This window comes from Saimiri boliviensis, chromosome 7, assembly GCF_048565385.1.
Source record: "Saimiri boliviensis isolate mSaiBol1 chromosome 7, mSaiBol1.pri, whole genome shotgun sequence".
NCBI classification, from domain to species: Eukaryota; Metazoa; Chordata; class Mammalia; order Primates; family Cebidae; genus Saimiri; species Saimiri boliviensis.
This window is the reverse complement of record NC_133455.1, coordinates 16,194,445-16,220,113: the sequence shown is the minus strand read 5'-3', so window position 1 is coordinate 16,220,113 and position 25,669 is coordinate 16,194,445. Positions and strand designations below refer to the sequence as shown.

Below are 25,669 nucleotides of genomic sequence, written 5' to 3'. Positions count from 1 at the left end.
TAGAAGTGCACAACCAATTTTTTAATAAAGTTATTACAAATATGTACAAAGCGTCTCCAAGGTATGAAATTCCTCTTACAAAAGAGCACAACGTCAGAACCAGCGATGTCAGGACCCAGAACGGAACGTCCCCAAGCTTATTGCCTCTCTGGCTAGGCCAGAGGCCCCACCAAGCTTCTCCAGATACCCCTCCAGCCGTCCCTGCCACGTGCACAGGCTCCTTGGCGCTTATAGTGCAAAAGCCCTTGGGGAGAAGGAACTCGGGAGTTCAGGTTGGAGAAGAGGGTAGGAAGGAGGTAAGAAAAGCTTCTCGTGTCCTAGGAAATAAGTCATACAGGCCCTATTAGCAAATTCTATGCACCTCCCCCGGACCTTATAGAAACCAGGAGCACAGGGGTAGGGCAGGAGTCCATAAAATCCACAACAAAACCAACCAGCCTGTCCTTGAGTGTCCCCAGAGGTGACATTTTCCAGTAGACTTAAGTCAGGCTCCCGGCTCTCAGCAGGGCCAGGTACTGGTGCTCGCCCCCCATTCAGCAGTGCCGTGGAATGACCTCATGAAGGAATCCAGTGGAGCGGAGCAATCAGCTCATGAGCTTAGGGGTCCCATGGACTCGGGTCCAAATCTTGGCTCAGGTACTTCGCTGGTGGTGTGGCCTTCAGCTAAGCTGCTTAACCTCTCTGAGCCTCAGTTTCCTCCACTGTAAAATGGGAATGGTAACAATGCTATATGCTAAAGTGGGCATGAGGCATCACGGAGGGGAAGACGGGTAAAGCACATCACCCTGTGCTTGGGAGTGGCGAGCACGCCATGAAAGGTAACTTTGATTATTGTGTAAAGCAGCAAAGGACCAGTCTGTTCATGCTGGAAATGAGATTGCAGGCTTTTTAACTGCCTTTACCAGATAGCAGGGCTCTCAGTAAATACCATGTGACAATCTGCCAGCAAGGCTTGGGGTCACAGTGGTGACCTGACAAATCTGTTAAACATTGTGAACCAGACTGGAAAGGGATATTTCACATCATCTGTTTTCCAAGCAGGACTGCCCCTCCACCATCCACAAGTCAAGTCTCTTCTGCAATGGAATTCTATAACCCGGCACATTGTAGATGTTCAATAAATAGATGCTAAATGAATGAATGAATGAAAATTTGAAAAATAAATGTACAGTTTAAGCTTTAAAAATCACACTTTGACATCAATTTCCTCCCCTTATGGAAATGCCAATCAGCTCCTATGGGACTAAGCAGAGTGTCTAGCTGGTCACCCAAACCCTAACCAACTTCTGACTTTCAGAAAAGAAATGGGTATTGACACACAACAACAAAATCTGTGTTCTGGTCAATGCAACTTGTAATACCAGGTGGGTACTCAAAAAGTTCACAATGGTGAGCCAGTGTCCCTAAAAGATACTTGTGTAGGAAGTGAGTGGGTGAGGACTCCTCGAATGCCCCAGCAAGGGAGAGTGATATTGTATCACTGTCAGAAACATAATAGGAGAACAGGAGATCAGCTACATACATTGTGAAAACCAGTCACAGTTTCATTTTTCTGTGACAGTATTGTTTAAATCATCCTTTCCCCTCACCATCAAAACAGACAAGAATCAAAATAAGTGGAGGCTGAGCACGGTGGCTCACACCTGTAATCCCATCACTTTGGGAGGCCAAGGCAGGTGGATCACTTGAGGCCAGGGGCTCAAAAACCAGCCTGACCAATATGGGGAAACCCCCATCTCTATTAAAAATACAAAAAATTAGGTTGGCATGGTGGCGGGTGCCTGTAATCCCAGCTACTCGGGAGACTGAGGCAGGAGAATGGGAGGCGAAGGTAGCAGTGAGCTGAGATCGTGCCACTGCACTCCAGCCTGGGTGACAGAGTGAGACTCTGTCTCAAAAAAAAAGAAGAAGAAAAGGAAGTGGAAAAGAAGTCCCCAGTATCCAAATCAAGGCGGTTTTTTAAAAAATTAAAAACAAAACAAGGAAATGGGCTCCAGGAGATGGGCATGGCCTAGGACCATGGACAGCAGCCAGTGGGGCTAGTGGGCTCCCCGGAGAAACTTTCTACTCAAGCTACACCAATAACAAAGAGAATAGGAAACGGACCTCCAAATCAGAAGAGATTGTATCTGTTTGTGGGGGATCGGGTGGGGGTGAGAAGCTTCCAGAAATGACTGGCTCTCATTCGGAGTGTTGAAGTCCTGGGGGCTCCAGTCCCTGAGGTTTCTGGCTCCCCACTCTCTGAGAGCAAGCAGCACCATCAGAAAGGAAGAGGCAAAAGTCTCTTCATCTCATTATGCAGCAAGCTACCTAAACGATGATCTCAGAGGCCTCCCTCTGCTTGTACGGACACACCCACACACACACACACACACACACACACGTACGCACGCACGCGCGCACACACACACTGCTGTCTGCTGAAACCCGATATGAGGTCTTTTTTAAAATTTATTTCAAAGCCTCCCTCCCTTTCTCTCTCTCTTCACAGACGCTCTGCAGTGAAGCTAATCAAAATCAATGACTCCTTGGCAGCCAGAGAAAAGTGGGGGGTTGGGGGAGAGGGAGGGATGTTGCCAGCACTTTGCACACTGTGGAAATATTTTTTAAAAAACAAGAACCACTGCACTATCTCATGCAATCCAAGTAATGCCACAGGAGAGACAGTGGAGACAATATATACATATATATCATGCTTCAATTTCCTAATACAAATGTCCATCAAGAAGTCAAATCTCATATAAAAACAAGCATTAAAAACAACCCCTTGTCAAAAATTGGGGCAGTCGAGAAGTGCACTCCAATGAATGATGTGCAAGAAAAGGCCAGGATTCGATAAATACATGGTCTCTAATAAAACAGGAGAATATCTACAAGGGACTTGGCTGCGAAGCTCTATTAGGAGGTAATGGGTGCCCCGGTTCTCTCAGCAAAGTGGCTTCATTGAAATCAAAATCACCCAAAATGCCAACCATTCGGAGTTTGGATCCTCCAGGGGAAAATATCAAAAGCCAGTAGGCAAGTCGGGGTTGAAAAAGGGATCCTCTCACCTTTCATCTTCTCCTGTGTCAGGGTGGTCAGCATGCCCCCACTACGATCGTGAACGTACAGCCTTAAAGGAGCAGAGAACTGTGATTGGATAGAACTGTGTAGTGATTGAAGCCCCTCCCCAGAAAATGGGGTGAGCTGGAAAGACCCTAGTCTCTGGCTAAGAAAGTGATGAAATAGAAGCAGAGAATATATTATTCTAATGAATTTGCCTTCTCTCAGTTTGTGGCTTGGTGGGAATATTGCCCACTGCTCTCTGCAGCCCCCACCTAAGCCAGGGTCCCCTACAAACATCAACTGGGGGGGAGGACACAAGTGATGAGGAGAAACACGTGCCCCCCAAAATAAGGGTTCTTTTTTTGCTTTGCCGAGTGCAAAGCTGTCAGGTAGGAACCTTCCCTCGCATTCAGCAGCCCTAGGGTTGCTTATTTTTTTAAAGGGCTATTTAGGAAAACATAAGGAATAGATTTTAAAAAGAAGACAGAAAGAAATCCAGCTCCCAGCTTGCAGCAGCACTGAGAGGTTGTACATTCTAAAGGACCTGGTCATTGACAGCAAAGCGTATGGGGGGATGATTCCCATTTCAGCCTCATCCACCGTAACAAATGTGGATCCCACTGCTGGCTTCTTAGAACTGGAGAGGTGTCTGCTAACCAGCCTGCTGGACCCTCTGTCTATAGGTACCAGGTGGTGACCTGCAAATCCAGCCTTGGAGAATGACTGTCCGAATCTGCAGACTGCCACCTTGCCACCTCAGCTTTGAAAATGGCAGTGTGTGGTATCTTACACAGAGGAAGAATACCTGCTTATGTTGGATTTTTTTAAATGAAAGCAAAAAATAATCACTGCTCCCTGAAGAGTCTTTACAGCCAAGTCTCTATCCAGCACACATCTATTTTTTTTTAAGCCCTTCTAGAAACTTCTGAAAATAGTAGCTTATCCTTGGGGGGAAAAATCAGACCTCTGTCAATCAGCGAGATGCTGGTGCATTTCATTTCAATGGCCTGATCCCTCTCCCAACGTCCCCTGGTTATAAATCATCTTTGACCAGAATGTAGCCATTTCTTGGCTCTTTAATCCATAAAACCTAAGCCCTGAAACCCCCTTGGGGAGTGGAGGAGGCTGTGGGCTGAACTCGGAGGACACTTTTGTGGGGGTGGGGGAGACAGCAACCGAGTCATGCATGAGGTCAGCTTTCTGTCTCGTAAGCAGCAAGCCTCTCAACGCCATCCTCCCTCCTAGACTCCAAGGTTTGCTCCTAACCACCTCTGGATATTCGTCCCCACACAGAGAAAGAGAAGAGACTCTCAAGTAGCTCTTTTGCAACTTGTCCCTTAAAAAAAAAAATCCGAAACAGCAAAATAGAAATCTCTCTTGTCCCCTGCTCTTCCAGGTCTGTCAACAAAATACCACAGCAGCACCAGCAGGAACGCACTTAGCACCAGCAAAATTGTAAGTGAAGCACCAGAGACACAAAAATCCCATTTCTCTTGACACGACAGTGGGATCTAGCGATCGACCTAGGACAGTACGGAGGGAGAGGCTAGGACGTGTCAAGAAATGGAGGCATCCCAGACTGCTCCCACACAGCTGGCCCCAGTCCTCACTTTTTTTTTTTCTTTCTATCATGCCTTTTGCACTGTTACCTCTCATTCCACCAGCATCTATCCCCAGGCAGTTGGCCGATGCTGGGGCTAATTCCCACCAGTCTTTGCAAGTAGTTTCTAAGTACACAGCAGGCATCTCTCTTCTGGCGCCCCAGACATTACAGAATCTCAAAGTTCACAACGCAAGGTGCAGAAAAGGAAGGCGACCACGTCCTCAACAAGGCATGCACTGATACGTAATATTCATATTTTCTTTTTTTATATATATATAGAGAGCTGTATGTAAATAGCATTGGGGTGTCTGTTTCTGCAGCTGGATTTCCAAAGGGCTTCCCCAGTCCCATTCTGTGTTTCTACGATCGCTCCAGGCGCTGTCTTTACTCTCCACTTCCTTCTCGAAGTGCCAACCGTGGCCTTTCAAGCTCTGGGCTCCCCCTCTGGAAAACGGGAACCAGCTTTCTCCAACGACGCAGGGTTTTCACCAACCTGCAGAAATAAAGATTGGCATTTTGGTCAGTGCGGACAGCTGCTGGGGGTGACAGCGCAGTGGGCCTCTGCACAGTCAGCCCCGGATGTCGGGGACGGGGGGGGGGCGGGGGGGAGAGTGGGACGTGGGGGGAGGGGAGCGCGACTGGATGCAAAGCTCTGGTTTTGGAGGAAGGATGCCTCAAAAGCTAGTCTTGGCACTCCTCCCCTTACCGGAGTCTCTGTCTATGTAGCAGCCTTCCCCAAATAGACATTTCTGCATGCACACACACTCCCCTCTCTGCTTTTAGACCTAGATATTTACATAGGCATCTTTGGAGAATTTTTTAAAAAGAAGAATCTAGAGCCGCATGACCTTTTTGCTTCTCTAAATTCAGGACAGGACCTTCCTCTATTCATTTTATAGACCCAGATTCAAAAGAGAGTTGTAAGGCAGTCTCTATTCTCTTTCATTTGTTCATTCATTCATTCATTCATTCATTCCCAAATATACCAAGTGCCATACTAGGGGCTACAGATTCAGTGATGTAATTCTCGCCCTTGAGGGGCTCAGAGCCAACAGGGAGATGGGAAGAATCGGATAATGATAGTCCCATGTAAAGAGCATATGCAATCCTGGGAAAACGTGATCTATGGATGCCCAGGGCAGGCAGCTCATCAGGGTGACAGAGAAGACTCCTCAACAAGAGCGGCAGGCCACTGCTACTGAAGAGTGCCAGGAAACTAACCAGGATAAGAAAATGAGGCATCCCAGGCAGGGCAGAAAAACCAGTCCGTATCCAAGAGCGTCTAAAGCAGAAGGCACAACATGTGTGCACAAACGCTCATGGCAGAATTACCCATAATAGCAAAATGTAGAAACACCCCAAATGTCCATCAACTGATGAATAAGCAAAATGTGGTCTATTCATACAATGGACTATTATTCAGCCATAAAAAAAGGAATGAAGTATTAATACTTGAAGACAGATAAACCTTGAAGACATCATGCTAAGTCAAAGAAGCCAGACACAAAAGGACACATACTGTGTGATTCCGTTTATACGAAATGTCCACAATAAGCAGATCTTCTGAGACAGAAAGGAGAATGGGAGTTACCTAGGGCTGAGGCTGATGGAAGGAATCAGGAAGTCACTGCTCATGGGCACAGGGTTTCTTTTAGGGAAACAAAAATATTCCAAAGTTGACTGTGAAGATTGCTGCACAATTCTATGAATATACACATCATCACTGACTTGTACACCTTAAAAGGGTAGCTGCTTTTTTGTTTGTTTGTTTGTTTTTGAGACAAGGTCTTGTTCTGTTGCCCAGGCTGGAGTGCAGTGGTGTGACCTCAGCTCACTGCAACCTCTACCTCCTGGGGTTCAAGCGACTCTCCTGCCTCAGCCTCCCAAGTAGTTGAGATTACAGGTACACACCACCATGCCTGGCTAATTTTTGTATTTTTAGCAGAGACTGGGTTTCACCATGTTGACCAGACTGCCCTTGAACTCCTGACTGCAGGTGATCCACTTGTGCTCCCAAAGTGCTGGGATTACAGGTGTGAGCCACTGTGCCCAGCCTTAAAATGGTAGGTTTTATAGCTATAAGTTAGCGGGGGAGATAAGAACGTTTCACATGTGAATCTGAAGCAGGTGGCATAAGAATGACCACGTGAGTAATAAACACCAAGTGGTGTAGGAGAGAAAGTGGGAGGAAGAGCACTTTATGACTTCTGGGTCTGAAAAAGTCTGAGATGTTGACTCGCATGAACTGTACCAGCTGGTACTCTTGACTTCTGGCTTCCTTCTGGGTTTGACCAACAGGAGGCACTCATGGGAAAGTAAGATTGGGTGTCTGTCCCCAGCTCCCCTCCCCCTAGTCAGAGGTTGGCACAGCCGCTGCCTGGACTCTGGTACAGTGACACCCTCCGAGGGACTCCAGGTACCATTCCTTTCCCTGGCACCGGGCCAGGGGGATAACAGCTCCTCTCTATGGCCAAACCTGGGGTACTGCATTCATTCTCGCTGGTTTCCAAAACCCTGCCCACGCCTTTCCCATTGAACCTTTCTTAAATTCTCCTCTGATTACTGAGTCTAGAAATACTCTCTGCCTCTTCCTTGGCCCCTAACTGATACATCTGACTGCATGAAAGAGATGAGTCACAAACACATGGACCCCAGTCTACGTCAGCTGACAGTCACAAGGACCCAAATCAGTGACTTCAGACCTTTCGCTTTCTTTCTTTCTTTTTTTTTTTTTTTTTGAGACGGAGTTTCGCTCTTGTTACCCAGGCTGGAGAGCAATGGCGCGATCTCGGCTCACCGCAACCTCCGCCTCCTGGGTTCAGGCAATTCTCCTGCCTCAGCCTCCTAAGTAGCTGGGATTACAGGCACGCACCACCACGCCCAGCTGGTTTTTTGTATTTTTAGTAGAGACAGGGTTTCACCATGTTGGCCAGGATGGTCTCGATCTCTCGACCTCGTGATCCACCCGCCTCGGCCTCCCAAAGTGCTGGGATTACAGGCTTGAGCCACCGCGCCCGGCCTTGCTTTTTTTTTTTTTTTTTTTTTTTTTAAGAAACTAGGTCTCGCTCTGCCACCATGCCATCATAGTTCACTGCAGCCTCGACCTCCTGAGCTCAAGCGATCCTTCCACCTCAGCCTCTAGCTGGGACTACAAGCACGCACCACCACATCTGGCTAATTTTTTATTTTTATTTTTTATTTTAGAGACAGGGTCTTGCTACATTGCCCAGGCTGGCCTCAAACTCCTGGCCTCAAGCCATCCTCCCACCTTGGCCTCCCAAAGTGCTAGGATTACAGGCATGAGCCACCATGCCAAGTCCATTCCCCTTCTACCTCATGAGGGCACAAACACAGTAGGAGTTCCGCATTGTTGTGTATCATATATTTTCATAGAATATGGAATTAGAGTCATCAATCAACTCAATGGATAAATACACTGAATTGAGTTTATGAAACCAGCTTGTGCAACCCCTAAACATCGCCATTGGTGTCTAGCCATAAATTGACAGAATGCAAGTGAGCGGAGCCCTGCAGCATCAGCCTAAAATAATTATGCTGCCTTAAGCACAGGTGAGACGGAAGGAGAGAAAACAACAGGTATTAAGTCCCTACTATGTTATTGAGTGTGTGAACTTCATGCTAAGCTTGGTTATCTGCACCAGACAAGGCCAGGTGCCTGCTTCAAATTTGCCTCCAGGCTTATTGGGAAGATATGCCATGCCAGAGGTCAGGACTGTAAATGACTCACGTTTGGAAGTGAACTGATGGCTCAGAAGTCAGGATGGGGTTACAATCACCAGGGAAGTTTCAGAGTGGACCCAGGATTTGATCGAGGCCTTGAAAACACACACACACACACACACACACACACACACACACACACACACAATTTTTTCCATATTTGGAAAAAGGAAGCGTAGCTTAGGTGGGGAAAGGGACTACACCAGACCAAGGACAGCGATAAGCATGTCTCAAACAGCAAAGCATGATGAGCAGGGAACTGTATCAGAAAGCTGTAGGAATTGAGGTCAGGTGCTATGGCTCATGCCTGTAATCCCAGCACTTTGGGAGGCTGAGGAGAGAGGATTGCATAAGTCCAGGAATTTGAGGCTGCAGTGGGATATATTTTTTATACATAGGATTTTTTTTTTCTTTTACAAGCAGCAAGTAGTAATTTTGCCATTTAAAACTATTTTTAAAACATCAAGTCCGTCCACCCTTGTGAGCCACTGCCCTGCGCTTGGGATGTGTTCCTTCAAACTTGGTTCATAAAGAATGTTCTCAGATGCTAACTCACAGCTAAAGCGCACGGCTGGAGCGATTCATGAAATACCTTTGAAAAACGTGTCCCTGTTTCCATTCTTCATCCACCTTGTGGAGGGGGTAGGCAGGCAGAGAGGGTGAACCTGAACCCTAAGGTCCTGCCTCCCTGGGCTGTAGTGACGCTGTGCTGCTTTGGGCACGGCAAGTGAAAGCTGAGAACCATGAATGCCACTGCAGCATTAGATGAGACAAGAGGCTGATTCCCTTTTTCCGATGTCAGCGAAGAATTAGGACTCTTGGATTCCCTACTAAGAGGCCCAAATTTTGAATTAAAAAAAAAAATACCTTGGCAGGGCATAGTGGCTCTTGCCTGTAATTCCAGCACTTTGGGAAGCCAAGGAGGCCAGAAGTTAGAGACCAGCCTAGGCAACATGGCAAAACCTCATATCTACTAAAAATACAAAAATTAGCCAGGCCTGGTGGTGCATACCTGTAATCCAGCCTCAGGAGGCTGAGGCACAAGCATCTCTTGAACCCAGGAAGTGGAGATTGCAGTGAGCTGAGATCATGCCACTGCATTTCCATCCTGGGCAACAGAGCGAGACCCTGTCTCAAATGATAAGTAAATAATAAATAAAATATTTTTAAATGCCTGTTTTGTTCCTGCTGTTTGCACAAGTGAGAAGTTACAAATTCAAACAGCAGAGAAGAACACACAAATAAAAGAAAAGCCCCCTTCAACCTAACCCCTAAGCCCCCCTCTGCTTCCCAGAGGCATTCAGTTGTGTCGCCTCCCAGAGTATTTTCTGTGCATTTGTACATGCCATGTCTCTTTTTTATTATGTCCCCAGAGCCCAACACAATGCCTGGCACATAGTAGGTGCTCAATTCATTATGTGTTGAGTGAGAGTAAGTCAAAGTGACAAATGAATAATAATGACAGGCTGGGTGTGGTGGCTCACACCTGTAATCACAGCACTTTGGGAGGCAAAGGCAGGTGGATCACTTGAGGTCAGGAGTTCGAGACCAGCTTGGCCAACATGATGAAACCCCGTCTCTTCTAAAAATACAAAAATTAGCCAGGTGTAGGTGTAATTAACCAGGTGTAATCCCAATTACTTGGGAGGCTGAGGCAGGAGAATCGCTTAAACCCAGGAGGCAGAGGTTACAGTGAACTGAGGTCGCACCACTGCACTGTAGCCTACGAGACAGAGTGAGACTCCATCTCAAAACAAAGATGGCAGATTCTCGGATCTTCAGTCTTCGGTTTCAGCAGGTTGATTCTGACGGAGGAGTATGGATGGTACCAGTAGTCCTAGTGCTTAAGACTTGAAAGAAAGACTGGGCATGGTGGCATGTGCCCCTAGTCCCAGCTACTCAGGTGGCTGAGGCAGGAGGATTGCTTGAGCCCAGGAGTTTGAGACCAGCCTGGGCCATATAGCAAGACCCTGTCTCTAAAACAAACAAACCAACAAACAAGCAAAACGAAACAAAGACCTGGAAGAGCAGCTTTCCACGCAGAATCCTCTTGAAAAGAAAATTGCTCTGGTCCATGTTACCCTTAAATCTCCTTCTGTATAGTTTGTGTTGGCCAGTTAGGAAGCTGGGCACTCGGGAGACTGGAAAGGAAGCTGAAAAGACAGCGAGGTTGCAGTGTGCGAGGAAGGAGGATGCCATTTGGCAGCCTCTGGAAGAAGTATTAGCTCTCCTTGGCCCAGCCCTCTTCTGTCAGTGAATAGTAATCAGTGCTATCAGCTGCTAGATACTGATGACCTAAAGTCTATGGAGAGAGACCTGAGAACTCAGAGCTCCTATCCACTAGGAAGTTATGGCAGGAGGGCCTCGGAAGCCCAACTCACTTGACTTTCAGAAGGGTAAGCAGTGAGAGCTGAGAAGTAGCTCAGCACAGAATCCACACACACGTGCGTGTGCACGCACACACACGCATGTATGCACACACACGCATGCACGCACACATGCACACACAAAGATTCTTCTTAAAGCAAACTGTGGCCTAAAAACAATGTTGCTCATGTCCCATGTCCCACACATTACACTATGCACATTCTTCGACCTAACAATTTCACTTTCAGGAACTTCACTTTTTGTTTGCAAAGTTGTCCAAATATGAATGTCCCCTGCCGGGCACGGTGGCTCACACCTGTAATCCCAGCACTTTGGGAGGCCAAAATGGGAGGGTCACTTGAGCCCAGGAGTTCCATACCAGCCTGGGCAACATAATGAGACTCCATCTGCACACACACAATTTTGTTTTTGAGATGGGTTTTTGCAATTATTGCCCAGGCTGGAGTGCAATGGCACAATCTTGGCTCATGACAACCTCTGCCTCCTGGGTTCAAGCCATTCTCCTGCCTCAGCCTCCCAAGTAGCTGAGATTACAGGCATGCACCGCCATGCCTGGCTAATTTTTTGGATTTTTAGTAGTGACAGGGCTTCACCATGTTGGCCAGGCTGGTAACTCCTGACCTCAGGTGATCCACCCACCTTGGCCTCCCAAAGTGCTGGGATTACAGGCATGAGCCACTGTGCTGGGCCACAAACAATTTTTAATTAGCCAAGTGTGGTGGTGCACGCCTGTAGTCCCAGCTACTCAAGAGGCTGAGGTAGGAAGACCACATAAGCTCAGGAGTTTGAAGTTACAGTGGGCTATGATCATGCCACTGCATATCAGCGTGGGTGACAGAGCATGATCCTGTTTCTAAAACAAAACAAGAGTTCCAGCTGGGTGTGGTGGCTCACGCCTGTAATGCCAGCACTTTGGGAGGCCGAGGCAGGCATATCACCTGAAGTCAGGGGTTAGAGACCAGCCTGGCCAATATGGCGAAACCCTGTCTCTACCAAAAATACACAAATTAGCTGGGCATGGTGGTGGGTGCCTGTAATCCCAGCTACTCGGGAGGCTGAAGCAGGAGCATCGCTTGAACCCGGGAGGCAGAGGTTGCGGTCAGCCAAGATTGCATCATTGCACTCCAGCCTGGGCAACAAGAATGAAACTCAGCCTCAAAAGAAAAAAAAAGTTTCTAACAATCTTGTTTACCCTACCAGAAAACAGGAACCAATGTAAATGTCCCCAGGGAAGTGACCTTATAAGGAAATCCGGGTTCATCCAAGCAAAGGAACATCACGCAGCCGTCAAGAAGGATGATGAAAACCTTTGTGTGTTGGCATGGGAAGATCTCAACCACCTATTTTTAGTGAGGAAAAAGCAGGTTACAAAACAGCATGAACAGTATGAGATCATGTATTTAAAATAGGATACGTGTGTGGGTGTCTGTGCATCAAGGGAAGTGCCCGGGGGCTCCCTGAAATCAGGGGTCACGAACTGAAATGCAGTGGACCCAGTAAAAGTACCCAGGAGGGGCTGGGGACACTGGAGTGTTTTTGTCCTTTCTAAAGGGGTTTCTGACACTCATCTTCAGCCTCTGTCTGCCACATGGGGATACATGTGTTAGAACACATTGTTAGATCTTTCCGTTTTTCAAGAAAAACTGGAAATACAGGCTTCTACCTGAAAATGATTGATTTTTTTTTTTTTTTTTTTTTTTTAAGATGGGATCTCACTTTGTTGCCCAGGCTGGGCTCAAGCGATCCTCCTGCCCCAGCTTCCTGAGTAGTAGGCACTGCAGACACATGCCACCATGCCTGGCTAAAATGCCTGGCTTTTAAGTGTTGAGGGCAAACCAAGGTCAAACAGTACTCAACTGCAAGCCAAATTCAGCTAGGAGACCACCCATTTTCACCCCTGCCTGAGACACTCAGACACTCCTACAATCACCTGGCATTTAAGCTCGCCTCATCAGAACCCTCAGCAGCTATCTCCGGGCCTCAGGTTCTGTATCTGTACAATGAGGAACATGGGTTAGCTGTCTCTAGTGTCCTGTCTGGCTCTGGCTAGGTTTCCAGAGCAGAGACCTTTTCGGCTCGTGGATCTTTTGAGAGTTGGATCCAAACTGTGTTTTCTGTCCCAAGTAGGGGGAAGTAGAAGAGGAGGGTGAAATCAGCCAATGTTATTAGCTTAATTACTGGGTGTTCACAAACTTCCTGAGGCCTCCCCTAAATTCATTCACTCATTCATTCATTCACTCATTCAGCAGTTAGTGAATGCCACCAGGCTCGGGTGCTGGGATGCAGCAACGGGCAAAATACGCAGGGCAGTTTGTATCTTTCTGGGACCTGAAGACCAGTGTTGCCCGGGCTGGTTCACGGCAACCTCTGCCTCCCAGGTTCAAGCCTTGATGTGGTGGTTCTCCCAGCCCTGTCAGAGTGGCCTAGGTGGGCTCTTTGTAAATCACAGATTGGGGAAGGCAGAATTAGCAACTGCTTTCAGCAAACGGCTCAGAAAAGGTCTGAGAGCTCCCACTCATACCATAAAGATGGGCCCATGGAATAAACTTTTTTTTTTTTTGAGACGGAGTTTCGCTCTTGTTACCCAGGCTGGAGTGCAATGGCGCGATCTCGGCTCACCGCAACCTCCGCCTCCTGGGTTCAGGCAATTCTCCTGCCTCAGCCTCCTGAGTAGCTGGGATTACAGGCACGTGCCACCATGCCCAGCTAATTTTTTGTATTTTTAGTAGAGATGGGGTTTCACCACGTTGACCAGGATGGTCTCGATCTCTCGACCTCGTGATCCACCCGCCTCGGCCTCCCAAAATGCTGGGATTACAGGCTTGAGCCACCGCGCCCGGCCTTTTTTTTTTTTTTTTTTTTTAAGACAGGGTCTTGCTCTGTTGCCCAGGCTGGAGTGCAGTGGCACCATCATAGCTCACTGCAGACTTGACTTCCCGGGCTCAAGCAATCCTCCTGCCTCAGCTTCCCCCAAGTAGCTGGGACTACAGGTATGCGCCACAATGCCTGGCTGATTTTGGTATTTTTGGTATGAGCCACTGCACCCAGCCTATGGACTCAATTTTGCACCAAATAAGAACAACACATATCATAGGCTGTCATTCACCATTTTCTGAACATCAGTGACATGCCTTGTACACACTGGAGTAGATTAGAGCAGGCTTCCTTCATGCTAGGAGCTCATTACAGATATAAAACAGAATTGGTTCTTCCAGACACTCACACATATGGGGGGCTGAATCTGTGCCAGCCACTTTACATACAGTGCTCATCCAGTGTAGATGCTATTATTATTCCCAGTTTATAGATGAGGAAACTGAGGCTCGGAAGGTAATGCGATCGGCCTAAGGTCACACAACCAGCAAATGGGAAATGGAGAACGTTATCTGAAAAGTCGACCTGACTCCAAAATTCATGTCACTTTCCATGAAGCTTCCCTGCTTAGCATAAAGTATTGGTGAATAAGATAAACAGTTACCAGGGTTACATTTCTGAATCAAGCCTTAGGCTTTTTGGTTTGCCAACAGTCTTGAATATTCTAAGTCTGAGCTGTCTTTGAAAATGGTACCTCGGCCGGGCACGGTGGCTCACATCTGTAATCCCAGCACTCTTGGAGGCCAAGGCAGACAGCTCTGGATCACTTGAGGTCAGGAGGTTGAGCGCCAGCCTGGCCAGTGTGGTGAAACCCCTTCTCTACTAAAAATACAAAAATGAGCTAGGCGTGGTGGCAGGCACTTTGTAATCCCAGCTATTTGGGAGGCTGAGGCAGGAGAATCACATGAACCCATGAAGCAGAGGTTGCAATGAGCCAAGATCACGCCACTGCACTCCAGCCCAGGCAGCAGAGGGAGACTCTATCTTAAAAAAGAAAAGAAAATGATACCTGTTCTTGAATCCATTCCAGTGACTCTGACACATCCCCACTCCTGGAAAACCTCCCTCTCCACCCATGCAAGCCACTTTGTCTTAGTTTCAACCAGCATCAGTATGTTAGCATTTTACAGGGTTTATTAAGTACCACACGCTAACTCCAAGAATATTAGATGAACGTGATTCCTGCCTCCAGGATGATAGGTACAGATAGGCAGGTGGAGAAGCTTTCCATATAGTAACATTGCTGAGACGTGGAACCTTTCCCTGAAGTGGGGACAGGCATGCTAGGCCTCGTCTGTACCCCGACACTGGCCAGAGGTGTGGTCCATAAAGAACAGTCCACAGCAAGGCAACAGAGATTCAGCTGAGGCCAGTCACAGCCAGCTCAAGAGCCAATAGACACTTGATATATAAAGGCCGGTGACATGGGCTGGGCGCAGTGGCTCATACCTGGAATCTCATCACTTTGGAAGGCCAAGCCAGAAAGATTGCTTGAGCCCAGGAGTTCCAGACCAGACTGGGCAACAGAGTGAGACTGTATCTTTTTAAAAAAATTTAAAAATTAATGGCGCACACCAGTAGACCCAGCTACTGGAGAGGCTGAGGTGGGAGGATTGCTTGAGCCCAGGTCGAGGCTGCAGTGAGCCGTGATTGCACCACTGCACCCCAGCCTGGGCAACAGAGAGACCCTGTCTCAATTAATGAATAAATAAAGGCCAAGGGCATGAATGAGACATGGGAGCCAACAGTAGTGTTTGCAGAGCTTGATCATATGATTTTATGCTCTAGACAACCTTTATAATAAAAGAACACTAAGTATTTTGTTTGTTTGTTTGTATTTAAGACAGAGTCTCACTCTGTCGCTCAAGCTGGGGTGCAATGGCGTGATCTGGGCTCATTGCATCCTTAGCCTCCTCAAGCGATTCTCATGCCTCAGCCTCCCAAGTATCTGGGATTACAGGCGTGTGCCACCACCCCCAGCTAATTTTTATATTTTTCTATTTTTTTTTAGTAGCCGCAGGGTCTTGCCATGTTAGCACGTTGGTCTTGAACTCCTGACCTACCCCTCCCGACCCACCCAAAGTACTGGGATTACAAGTGTGAGCCACTGCACCCAGCCAAAAAAATGCTAAATATGTTTTGATATCAGAGTTCCATTTGAGAGCATTAAGAACTTTTCTTTTTTGATACAGAGTTTCTCTCTGTCACCCAGGCTGAAATGCAGTGGCACAATCTCAGCTCACTGCAACCTCCACCTCCCAGATTCAAGCAATTCTCTTGCCTCAGCCTCCAAGGAGCTGGGACTTCAGGCACGTACCACCACATCGAGCTAATTTTTTTTCTATTTTTAGTAAAGATGGGGTTTTACCATGTTGGTTACTCCTGACCTCAAATGATCCGGCTGCCTCGGCCTCCCAAAGTGCTAGGATTACAGGCATGAGTCACCATGCCTGGCCAAAAAAAAGATTATTATTATTACCTTTTATTTCTATTTTTGAGATGCAGTCTTGTTCCGTTGCCCAGGCTGGAGTGCTGTGGCATGATCACAGCTCACTGCAGCCTCAACCTCCCTGGGTTCAAGTGATCCTCCCACCTCAGCCTCCCGAGTAGTGGGACTACAGATACGAGCCATCACACTTGGCTAATTGTTCTTTTTTTAGTAAAGATTGGGTCTCACTTTGTTGCCCAGGTATGGAACTCCTGGCTTCAAGGAATCCTCTCACCTGTGAGCATTAAAAAAACTTTTTTAATTAGTTCTTTTTTTTTTCTTTGAGATGGGAGGTCTCACTCTGTTGTCTGTCCAGGTTGGAGTACAGTGTGTCATTTAGCTCACTGCAGCTTCGAACTCCTGGGCTCAAATGATCCTTCGTTGTTCCTTCACCGTGATGGAAACAGTCTCAGTGCCCAACCACAGTGGATGGGGGATGTAAATGATGCACTAGCCAAATAAATTAGAAATACTCATCAAATTCTAAGAAGTGTCTCATAGAAACATATTCAAAGGTTGAACAAATGCCTGTGATCTATGGAAAAAGTCAGGTTACAGATAACATATTTAGAGGGATTCCAGGCATGGTGGTGCACACCTATAATCCCAACACTTTGGGAGGCCAAGGCAGGAGGCCTTGAGCTCAGGAGCTCATGCACCTGTAGTCCCAGCTACTCGGGAGGCTGAGGTGGGAGAGTCACTTGAGCCCAGGAGGTTGAGGCTCCAGTGAGCTATGATCCTGCCGCTGCACTTCAGCCTCGGTGACAGAGTAAGACCCTGTCTCAAAAAAACAGAGAGAGAGAGAGAGAGAGAGAGAGAGAGAGAGAGAGAGAGAGAGAGAGAGGAAGAAGGAGGGAAGGAAGGAAGGAAGGGAGGGAGGGAGGGAGGGAGGGGAAGGAAGAAAAGGAAGGGGGAGGGAGGGAAGGAAGGAGAAATGGTGGAAAGAGAAAGGAAGAAAGGAAGGAAGGAAAGAAGGAAGGGAAATTACATAGAAAAACAGTCAAATCTAATGCAATGGAAAGACAGAGAGGCTTACAAGCTGTCTGGTCTTTAGGGAAAGTACTGCTACTTTTGCTACTCAGACCTTCTCTCAAAGCTGAGCCTCCTTTCTCCAGAGGCAAGACTACAGTATTTTCCAAACAGTTGGCAATGAACTTGTAATATTTTCTGTCATCAAGAAAAATGTACTTGTTTTTCTGAGACAGGGTCTCACACTGTTGCCCAGCCTGGAGTGCAGTGGCACAGTTACAGCTCACTACAGCCTCAGTCTCCTGGACTCAAGTAAGCCTCCCACCTCAGCCTCCCAAATAGTTGATAACACAGGTGCAGACCACCATACCTTGCTAACTTCTTATTTTTTGTAGAGCTGGGGTCTCACTATGTCGTCCAGGCTGGTCTTGAGTTCCTGGGCTCAAGTAATTTTCCCACCTCAGCCTCCACAAGGGCTGGGATTACAGGCATGAGCCACCATGTCCAGCTACTTTTTAAGGAATATTATACCGTGTTTCCCAGAGCAATTAAATTCTGCCCTGCCCAAGTCTCCAGCCCATGGAGCAAAGGTTCAGTGGGGGAAAGCTCTGTGGGAAAGCAGCCATCTTGGATAAGCCTGTTGACTCTCCACAGGAAGAGGAAGGAGCTTTCTCCTTGCCTGGCCATCCAGCAGTCATAAAAGGATGCATCTTACTGATGTGGGCTAAATCAGAAATCCCCCACTCAACAGCAGGGGCACCAGTTTAGAACAGGAAAGGAAGAGGGGAGCCAGTGCTGAGTTGAATGGTGAGAGTTTAAGGGTGATGGAAACCCAGTGGATGTCCACAATGTTCTCCTGGCACCGAGGGGGGTGGGCATGTGTGAGCTGGTTCAGGGATCAGGACCTCTCAGACCTTGGCAGGAGGTGAACTGGTTTACTTCTCCTAGGAGGTGAGGGCAGGGGCACAGCCTGGGTCTCATGTCTCTGAGTCTGGGGCACCTGAAGGCTGTGACTGGGACTTGTTCATCTCTGCATTCTTGCACCTGGGCACCCAGCCCTGGCACCAAGCTACTTGTTTTTCTTTCCTGAAATGTCCTATGCAAAGTCTCACCTCCACGCCACTGGATTTGCTCTCTGTCTTCCCAAAACACCTTTCTTGCATATAACTGACTCCTTTGTGTCATTCAGATCTGCTATTCCCCTGGTTCCTCTTCAAAGTGGCCTTCCTTCCCTCATCGCCACAGGTGACGAGTCCCTGGGGAACTCTCTATTGTGTTACCTTTGTGTATTTGTGCTTCAAAGCCCTGAGCACTTTCTGAAACTATCTCTGTGTTAGATTGCATAATCCAAAGGTGGCCACTATACTATCTCCCATTCCACATGCTATTCCAGAACCCTACCACTCCCACATGAGGTGGACTCTAATTCTGCCCCACCTTAGATCTGCATCAGCTTGTGACTCACTTCTAACCAAAGTGACCAGAAGCTGGGACAGAAAAAGCAAAGCGGCTTCCCCCTAATTCCTTGGGATACGTGCTTTTGGAGCTCCCAGTCACTGTGTCGGAATCCGGCTGCCATGCTGTGAGGAAGCCCAAGCCACATAAAGAGGCAGAGTATAGCTGCTCCAATTGACAGCCCCAGCTGACTCCCAGTATTAACAGCCAGATATGTAAATCAGATTGCCTCCCTACCCATGACTTCAGCCCCCAGCCATCCTGGAGCAGAAACAAATCAGCCCCACTATGCTCTGACCAAATTCCTAACCTACAGAATGTGTGAGCATGATCAAATATGTCAGCCTTCCATATAAATGGGTTCCACATCCACGGATTCAACCAATATTGGAAAAAATAAAATTAAAAAATAACATTTAAAAAAATACATATAAAACCAATGCAGTATACTTATTTACATAGCACTTACATGGTATTGGGTATTATAAGTAATCTAGAGATGTTTGAAAGCACACAGTGTGTAGGTGTTATGTGCAACTACACCATTTTATTTCAAGGACTTGGCATCCTGGGATTTTGAGATCCAAGATGGGATCCTGGAACCACTCCCTCCCAGAGACAGAGGGTGGCGCTAGTTGTTTTAAGCAAAACTTAGTAGTTTTGGAGTAATTTGTTACACAGAAGTAGTAACAAAAACAGTATTTATTATCTGTCTCCTCCCAGTAAAATGTGGGCTCCATGAAAGCGGGGAACTCCAGATCTTGGTCCTTCCCGTAACCACAGTGGCCGTTATATAGAAGGTACTCAGTAATTAGCAGTTGAATAAGTGGAAGAATCTGAATTTGGGAAACAACAGCGATGATGTTGCATAGTTTCTTTTTTAATTTTTTTTTTGTGTGTGTGACAGAGTCTCACTCCTTCTGTGGCCCAGGCTGGAATACAATGACACAATCTCAGCTCACTGCAACCTCCGCCTCCTGGGTTCATGCAGTTCTCCTGCCTCAGCCTCCAGAGTAGCTGGGACTACAGGTGCACACCATCATGCCTGGCTAACTTTTTGTATTTTTAGTGGAAACAGAGTTTTACCACGTTGGCCAGGCTGGTCTCGAACTCCTGACCTCAAGTGATCCACTGGCCTCAACCTCTCAAAGTGCTGGTATTACAGGCATGAGCCAGCATACCTGGCCAATGTTGCATAGTTTCTGATTCATGTAATACAGCACAGTTATTGTATACCTACTATGTGACAAGCAAGTTGCCAGGGGCTAGGGACACTGTGGGTTAGCTTTCTATTCCTGTGAAATCCTATCACAAGGACACCAGGGAAGACCACCAAAGAAACAAAAGCCCCCACCCAACTCTCCATATCTGCCAAACATAGATCTAAAAGGCTGACTTTTCAGAAAAACTAGAGTTGTGATTGCCAAATGCAGCCAGCCCACATCTGGGGGTGTATTTCATTATCCCCGGGCGTGGCTCTTTTCCATCCACAGCTCAGTCACTTGTACTCTGGCCTCTCACTAGGCGAGCGGATGACTCCAGACAGGGACCATGTGGCAGGAAGGCTGCCTGGTTCCGCACATCTGGCCCCTTCCCGGGGGGTTCCTCCCCAACAGCTGTCCTCCCCAGGCTCCCTCGCCGAGCAGAAGGCCAAGCTTTCAAGCTCTAAAAGTAATTCTGGCAGGGGTGCTGTGGGCTGGGAGGGAGGCCTGCGGGATGCGCCTCCAGGTTTAACCACTTAATCCCCAAAGTACCTGCCAAGAACCAGTTAGCATGTCTGGCTGGCTGTCCAGGCCGTCATTAATTCATTAAAGCAGGCTCCCGCTGGCCCATTATCTTCCTTGCCACTGACCACGTCGCCTTATGGGCCTGCAGAGTCCCCCTATCTCCCCTTTCCCTGCTCTCAAAGCAGGATTCTACCCAGCCCTGGCCCCAACTCCCAGGCAGATTCCTTGGCTCCATTCTCTCTCCCTCCCTGCCCCCTCCCTAGGCACGCTTCTCCCTCCCCGCCAGCCTCCGCCAGCCAATGCTCACCCTAAAGCATCTTTTGTTCCCTCTCCCCTGTATCTTTGAGTATTGACTGGTTAAATCATACCCATCTCCTCCCGGCCTTGCCAGTCTCAGAGGAGCTTCCCCTGGGGCTCTGGAAGAAAGGGAATTTCACTTGCGCAGGAATTCACTGTGCACCACCCCGTCTGCCTACTGCCCCTATCTCCTCTTCCCCTGCAAGTCATGGGGTGAGGGGGGCTGTGTGCCCTCAAAGATGGAAACTCCAATTCCATTGGGGATCACTTAGGTGGGCGCTCTCTGCCTTGGCTTCCCCTTTGAAATAAAAAGAATGGCTCTGACTATTTTATGACATCCTCTGTTGAGTGAAGTTAAGAGACAGACACTGTACTGGACACCTTATTTTATTTTATTTATTTTTTTTTGAGACAAGGTCTTGCTGTCCCCTAGACTGGAGTGCAGTGTTGCTGTCTCAGCTCACTGCAACCTCTGCCTCTGGGACTCAAGTGATCCTCCACCTCAGCCTCCTGAGTAGCTGGGACTACAGGTGCACACCACCATGACCAGCTACTTTTTGTATTTATTTATTTATTGTTTGTACAGATGAGGTTTCACCATGTTACCCAAGCTGGTCTTCAACTCCTGGCCTCAAGTGATCTGCCCACCTTGGCCTCCCAAAGTGCTGGGATTACAGGATTGAGCCACTGCACCCAGCCTGTACTGGACACTTTAGATGAATGTTCTCTTATTCTCCCAAGAACCCTGGAAATAGCTCCAGTTTACAGATACAGTTTCAGAGAGGTAATGGGTCTTTCTCAAGGCTATGCTGTCAGCAAGTGGCTGGGTCTCTCCTGACCCTCCTGGCGCTGATTTCCCGGGAGGGCAGGCAGGAGTGGTGTGGAATTGCCAGCAAAAATAATGGGAAAATGTTGACTACCTTGGGAAAGAATGATAGTAAATGCACAGTAATAATCACGACGGCTCCCATGTATGTCCACTGTTCTAGAGCTTTCTGTGTATGAATTCATTTAACCCTCTTAATAACATGCCTATGCATTAAGTACTATTATTATCCCCATTTTACATATGGGAAAACTGAGTCTTGGGTGTTTGTTGCTATTTGTTATTTTCTTTTAAATGACTTCTGAGAAAAGTATTGATGGCTAGCAGGAGAGGCTCAGAACAGGTATGCTGAAAATATAAATATATATATATATATGTATATGCGTACACACATACACACATACAATTATTATTATTATTGAGTTGGAGTCTCACTCTGTTGCCCAGGCTGGAGTGCAGTGGTGAGATCTCTGCTCTTCTCCACTCAATTCTTGGGTCACTGCAACCTCTGCCTCCCGGGTTGAAGAGATTCTCCTGCCTCAGCCTCCTGAGTAGCTAGGATTACAGGTGTGCACCACCATGCCCAGCTAACTTTTGTATTTTTAGTAGAGATGGGGTTTCACCATACTGGCCATGCTGGTCTCAAACTCCGGACCTCAGGTGATCCCCTTGCCTCGGCCTCCCAAAGTGCTGGGATTATAGGTGTGAGCCACCCTGCCTGGCCTGTATGTGGAAATATTGATCCTGCATATAGCTGAGCACACCCTTGAAACCGACGAGAATTGAAAGTGGTGGTTCCCACCCTATATGGCTGGCACAGGCCTCCCTCAAACCCCTAAGGCACAGCTGTGAACATCCCCCTTTCTCCATTAGAGCAGGGAAAGTGGAGAGCACTCCTTATCCAGCATAGAACGCAACAAACTGTCTTCCTCCAGTGAATTTTCTGTCCCTTCTACTTAACTTGCCAGAGCTGGGGGGAAAAAAAAAAGGGTTTCCCCAAATTGAACTAAAAGCATGAGAAAGGCCAGAGCCGCTGGTATTCTGAGATCAGATGCAGGCTACAGGGAGAGAACCTGATCCCGGCTAGTGCAGGGAACCCGGGCTGGGAGCGCAGAAGGCGGGTGGTGAGCAATTCTAGGGTGTCCCGAGGGTATGAGGGGCGGCGCTGGAGGGAAGCCGTGCGGGGCATCCTGAGGTCAGGGCGCCAGAGCCTGCAGAACCCTGGAGGTTGTGGCTGCTGGGGACGCCCGGGCGGGACACGGCAGGTAGAAGAACCCACAGGTGTGGGAAGACGGTGTCTCAGAGTCAGGGCGCAGCACAGAAGTAACTCTGAGGTAGAAGCCGAGGGAGGCGGGGGAAATAAACTCTGCAGCGGCAATTACCTGCGGCTGCCCCTCAACATCGATGCAAAACAGCGAAACCCCTCGCCGCCGTCCTCCAGTGCAGCGCAGGCCCGAGTTCCCCAACTCCTGCCCTGGCTCCAGCGCAGAGCGGCGCACTCTGCCCGCCCCTCCCGCAGACACCTCCTTCGGGACCCGGGTGGGTTCACACCCCTGACACTCACACACTGGCAAACCGGAACATTCAGACCGGCTCCGGCCCGGAGTCCTCCGCCTCCCGGAGGGGCACCTGACATCTCGCACGCCAGGTCCCGGGAGGGGAGCGCCTTTCCAATCTCCTGGACGACAGAATTAAAGAAAGCCGTGTCCGAGCCCTCTTCCCATTTCTATTTGATTTTACTCCCTTCCTCTCTTGCCCTCTAATTCACTTTTCAATTGTCTTGCAACTTGTTCTCCAGGCAGTTGCTCTTTTTCTCCACCCTCCCCAAATTTCTTGTCCCTCCCCACCTCGTCGCCTGGTTTTTCTCTCCCTCTTCACCCACTTTTTTTCTGCCTCTTCCCAAATTCCACGCTTTGGGCTTCGCGTCTGTCGCTCAACTTCCTTGTTCTGCTCCCCGAGATCCATCCAAAGTGTTCTTCCCGTTCCTGGGATTGGGCAGCCTCAGCCTGGCCCCATTCAGTCACGGGAGCCCCTGGCCTCTCCAACTGGAGAAAGAAGGAGGAGAGAAGTGGATGGGACCCCCGGCGCCCGGGAGCCCGGCGGAGTGCGCCCCGAAGCGCTCACTTCTCTTCGCCAGCGCCCAGGCTGCGCGGGCCCACGCGACAGCTGTCGCCTGCGGTCCCGGCTCACACCCCGTGCACCCCCGCAGCTCCCTGGGCGCTGCCACCCCCCACGCTCCGGCTGCCGCCTTTCCCCGCGGGCGCAGACGCTAGGGCCTCGCCTTCAGGCGCCGCTCCAGCTTCCCAGGGTGTCTGCGGCGCGCGGCGGGGCTCGGCGGCGTGGACCCAAGGGCGGCTGGCTATATCACCTTCGATCTTCACCTTCCGGCCCTAGACCCATCTATGTTGGACTCAGCTTGATTCTCTCCGCCTTCATTCTCCAGCGCTCCTCGCTACTCCAGGATCCAGAGTAGTAAGGCGATGCTTACACTGTGTGCTTCCTCAAAGCGCCTAGCACAGTGCCAGACGCACAGCTAGGGCACAGTAATTTCCCCACCCCAAGAGCCTAGAGCCTTCCTCCCACTGATACCAACCACACTAGGCGCTCAATACCCATGTCCAGTCCTAAGCTCTCAACACATTACCTCCCTAAACAGTGTCCAGCGCCCAGAAGGAGCTCGGTAAATGTTCCTTCCTTAAGGCTTCCCATTGGGGTTTCCCCAAAAGCCTCCTATTCCAGCCTACTCTGAGGGCGTCTCCTTCCCATCGCAGCTACAACCGTCTGGGGAGGCGGCCAAACTCCTTAAACAGGACACCTCACAGGCGAAGGAGCGAAGTTAGCAGGACAGAGGAAATTTGCAAATGCGCGGGGTTTGGGGTTGAAGATCGGGCCAGCCAGAAACAGGGAGGACGAAGTCTCGAGATGCGATGGGGGTGGCAGAGAATGGGGATCAGAGATTGGAGAAGTGACACTTCGGGAGAAGAGGTGGGAGCCAAGGTGAGGGAGACGGCGACTCAGGAACGGCAAGAGGCTTGAAGGGGACAGGGGACCTTTCTTGAAACCGAGACAGATTTTAAGTATTTGGCGTAGCTTACAACTACATTCTCATAGCAAGCACACTTTTTACTTGCATTGTGTGTTTGTTTGTGGGGCTGGTGGGGATTATGGAGGCTGAAGTCCTCCGCAAGCCACCGAGCTCTAAGGGAGTAAGTAGCAAAATGCGCTTCAGGACTCGGAGAGATGGGGCAGAAACGGTGGACCTGACACTTGGAAGGAAAGACGGGGGCTGGGTAAAGAGCTGCCCGGAGGTGCTTGCAAGAGAAGAGAACAGAGGAAGAAGGGAAAGGGAAGAGAAGAAAGCCAAATTTGCCACTCTCCCGCTCCCAGGCCAGCCCAGCGCCTCCAGTGCCCAGCTGCCGCGCCCTGGCTCTCGCTCGCTCCCGTACCTGTTGCTCGCTCTGGCTGGGTCTCGGCTCCGGCCCCACCAAGAAGCCCCGCGTTCCTACAAGTTCCGCCTGCCGAGCAGCCAGGCCGCCAGCGCCGCCACCTGCGCGGCCGCGCACAGCCAGGGCCAGTAGGTGGGGAGCGCGCCGGGCGCCGGCGCCCTCCGGCTCCGAGCGCGGCGCCGCCACATGGTGCGCTGGTGCAGCTCGTCGCCGAGCGCCTTGAGCCGGGCGGCGGTGAGCTGCGCGGCGGATGAGCGCAGCCCCAGGCGACCCGCGCTGCAGGCGCAAACGGCCGGGGGGCCGCGGCCGCGGTGCAGGGGGCACGGGCACATGACCGCTGGCCTCGCTCCCGCCCCGCGCTCGGGCCGCCCCTCGCCTCCTCTCCCTCCGGCCTCTGCGCCCGCTGCCGTCGCGCTCCAGCCGCCGGGGGCCTCCCCTGGACACCAAGTTTCTCCTTGTGTTGTGCGTTTGTTGTGCTGACGGCGCTATTATTAATTAAAGTGTCACATGGTGGAGGGGGGCGGGGAGGGGGGTTACATCATCCGGCCCCCGGGGGTGGGGGGGCTGCAGGCAGAAGAAACCGAGAGGTAACTTTTAACCCTAGCGGCGCCGGCAGCGAGGGGGCGCACGGTTTGGGAGACTGGGAGCGCGGCGCGGGGCGACGCGAGAAGGCGCCCCGCGGCGGAGGTCCTGGGCTTTGAGGGTCTCGGGGGACCCCCGCGGAGGCGAGGGAAGGTTGTTCTCCTTCCCGGTTTCCTAAATTCAGCTCGAGTTCCGCTTTGGCGAGGGAAGCAGCCTTGTTTGCCGTTT

The 25,669-nt window shown here is 49.5% G+C and overlaps 1 protein-coding gene across 1 annotated transcript; it reads right to left on the bottom strand.

The window, feature by feature from the left end:
- HRK (harakiri, BCL2 interacting protein) lies at window positions 1–25,191 on the bottom strand. The gene is made up of 2 exons (XM_039472309.2): window positions 24,860–25,191; window positions 1–5,141 (listed from the first exon to the last, which is right to left on the bottom strand). Exon 1 carries the CDS (start codon window positions 25,189–25,191, stop codon window positions 24,916–24,918), a length of 276 nt encoding a protein of 91 aa, XP_039328243.1. The 3' UTR covers window positions 1–5,141; window positions 24,860–24,915.
- Between the last annotated feature and the right edge of the window lie 478 nt (window positions 25,192–25,669).

Coding starts and splice junctions, on each gene's coding strand:
- HRK (XM_039472309.2), bottom strand. CDS start 25,191: ATGTGCCCGTGCCCCCTGCACCGCGGCCGCGGCCCCCCGGCCGTTTGC.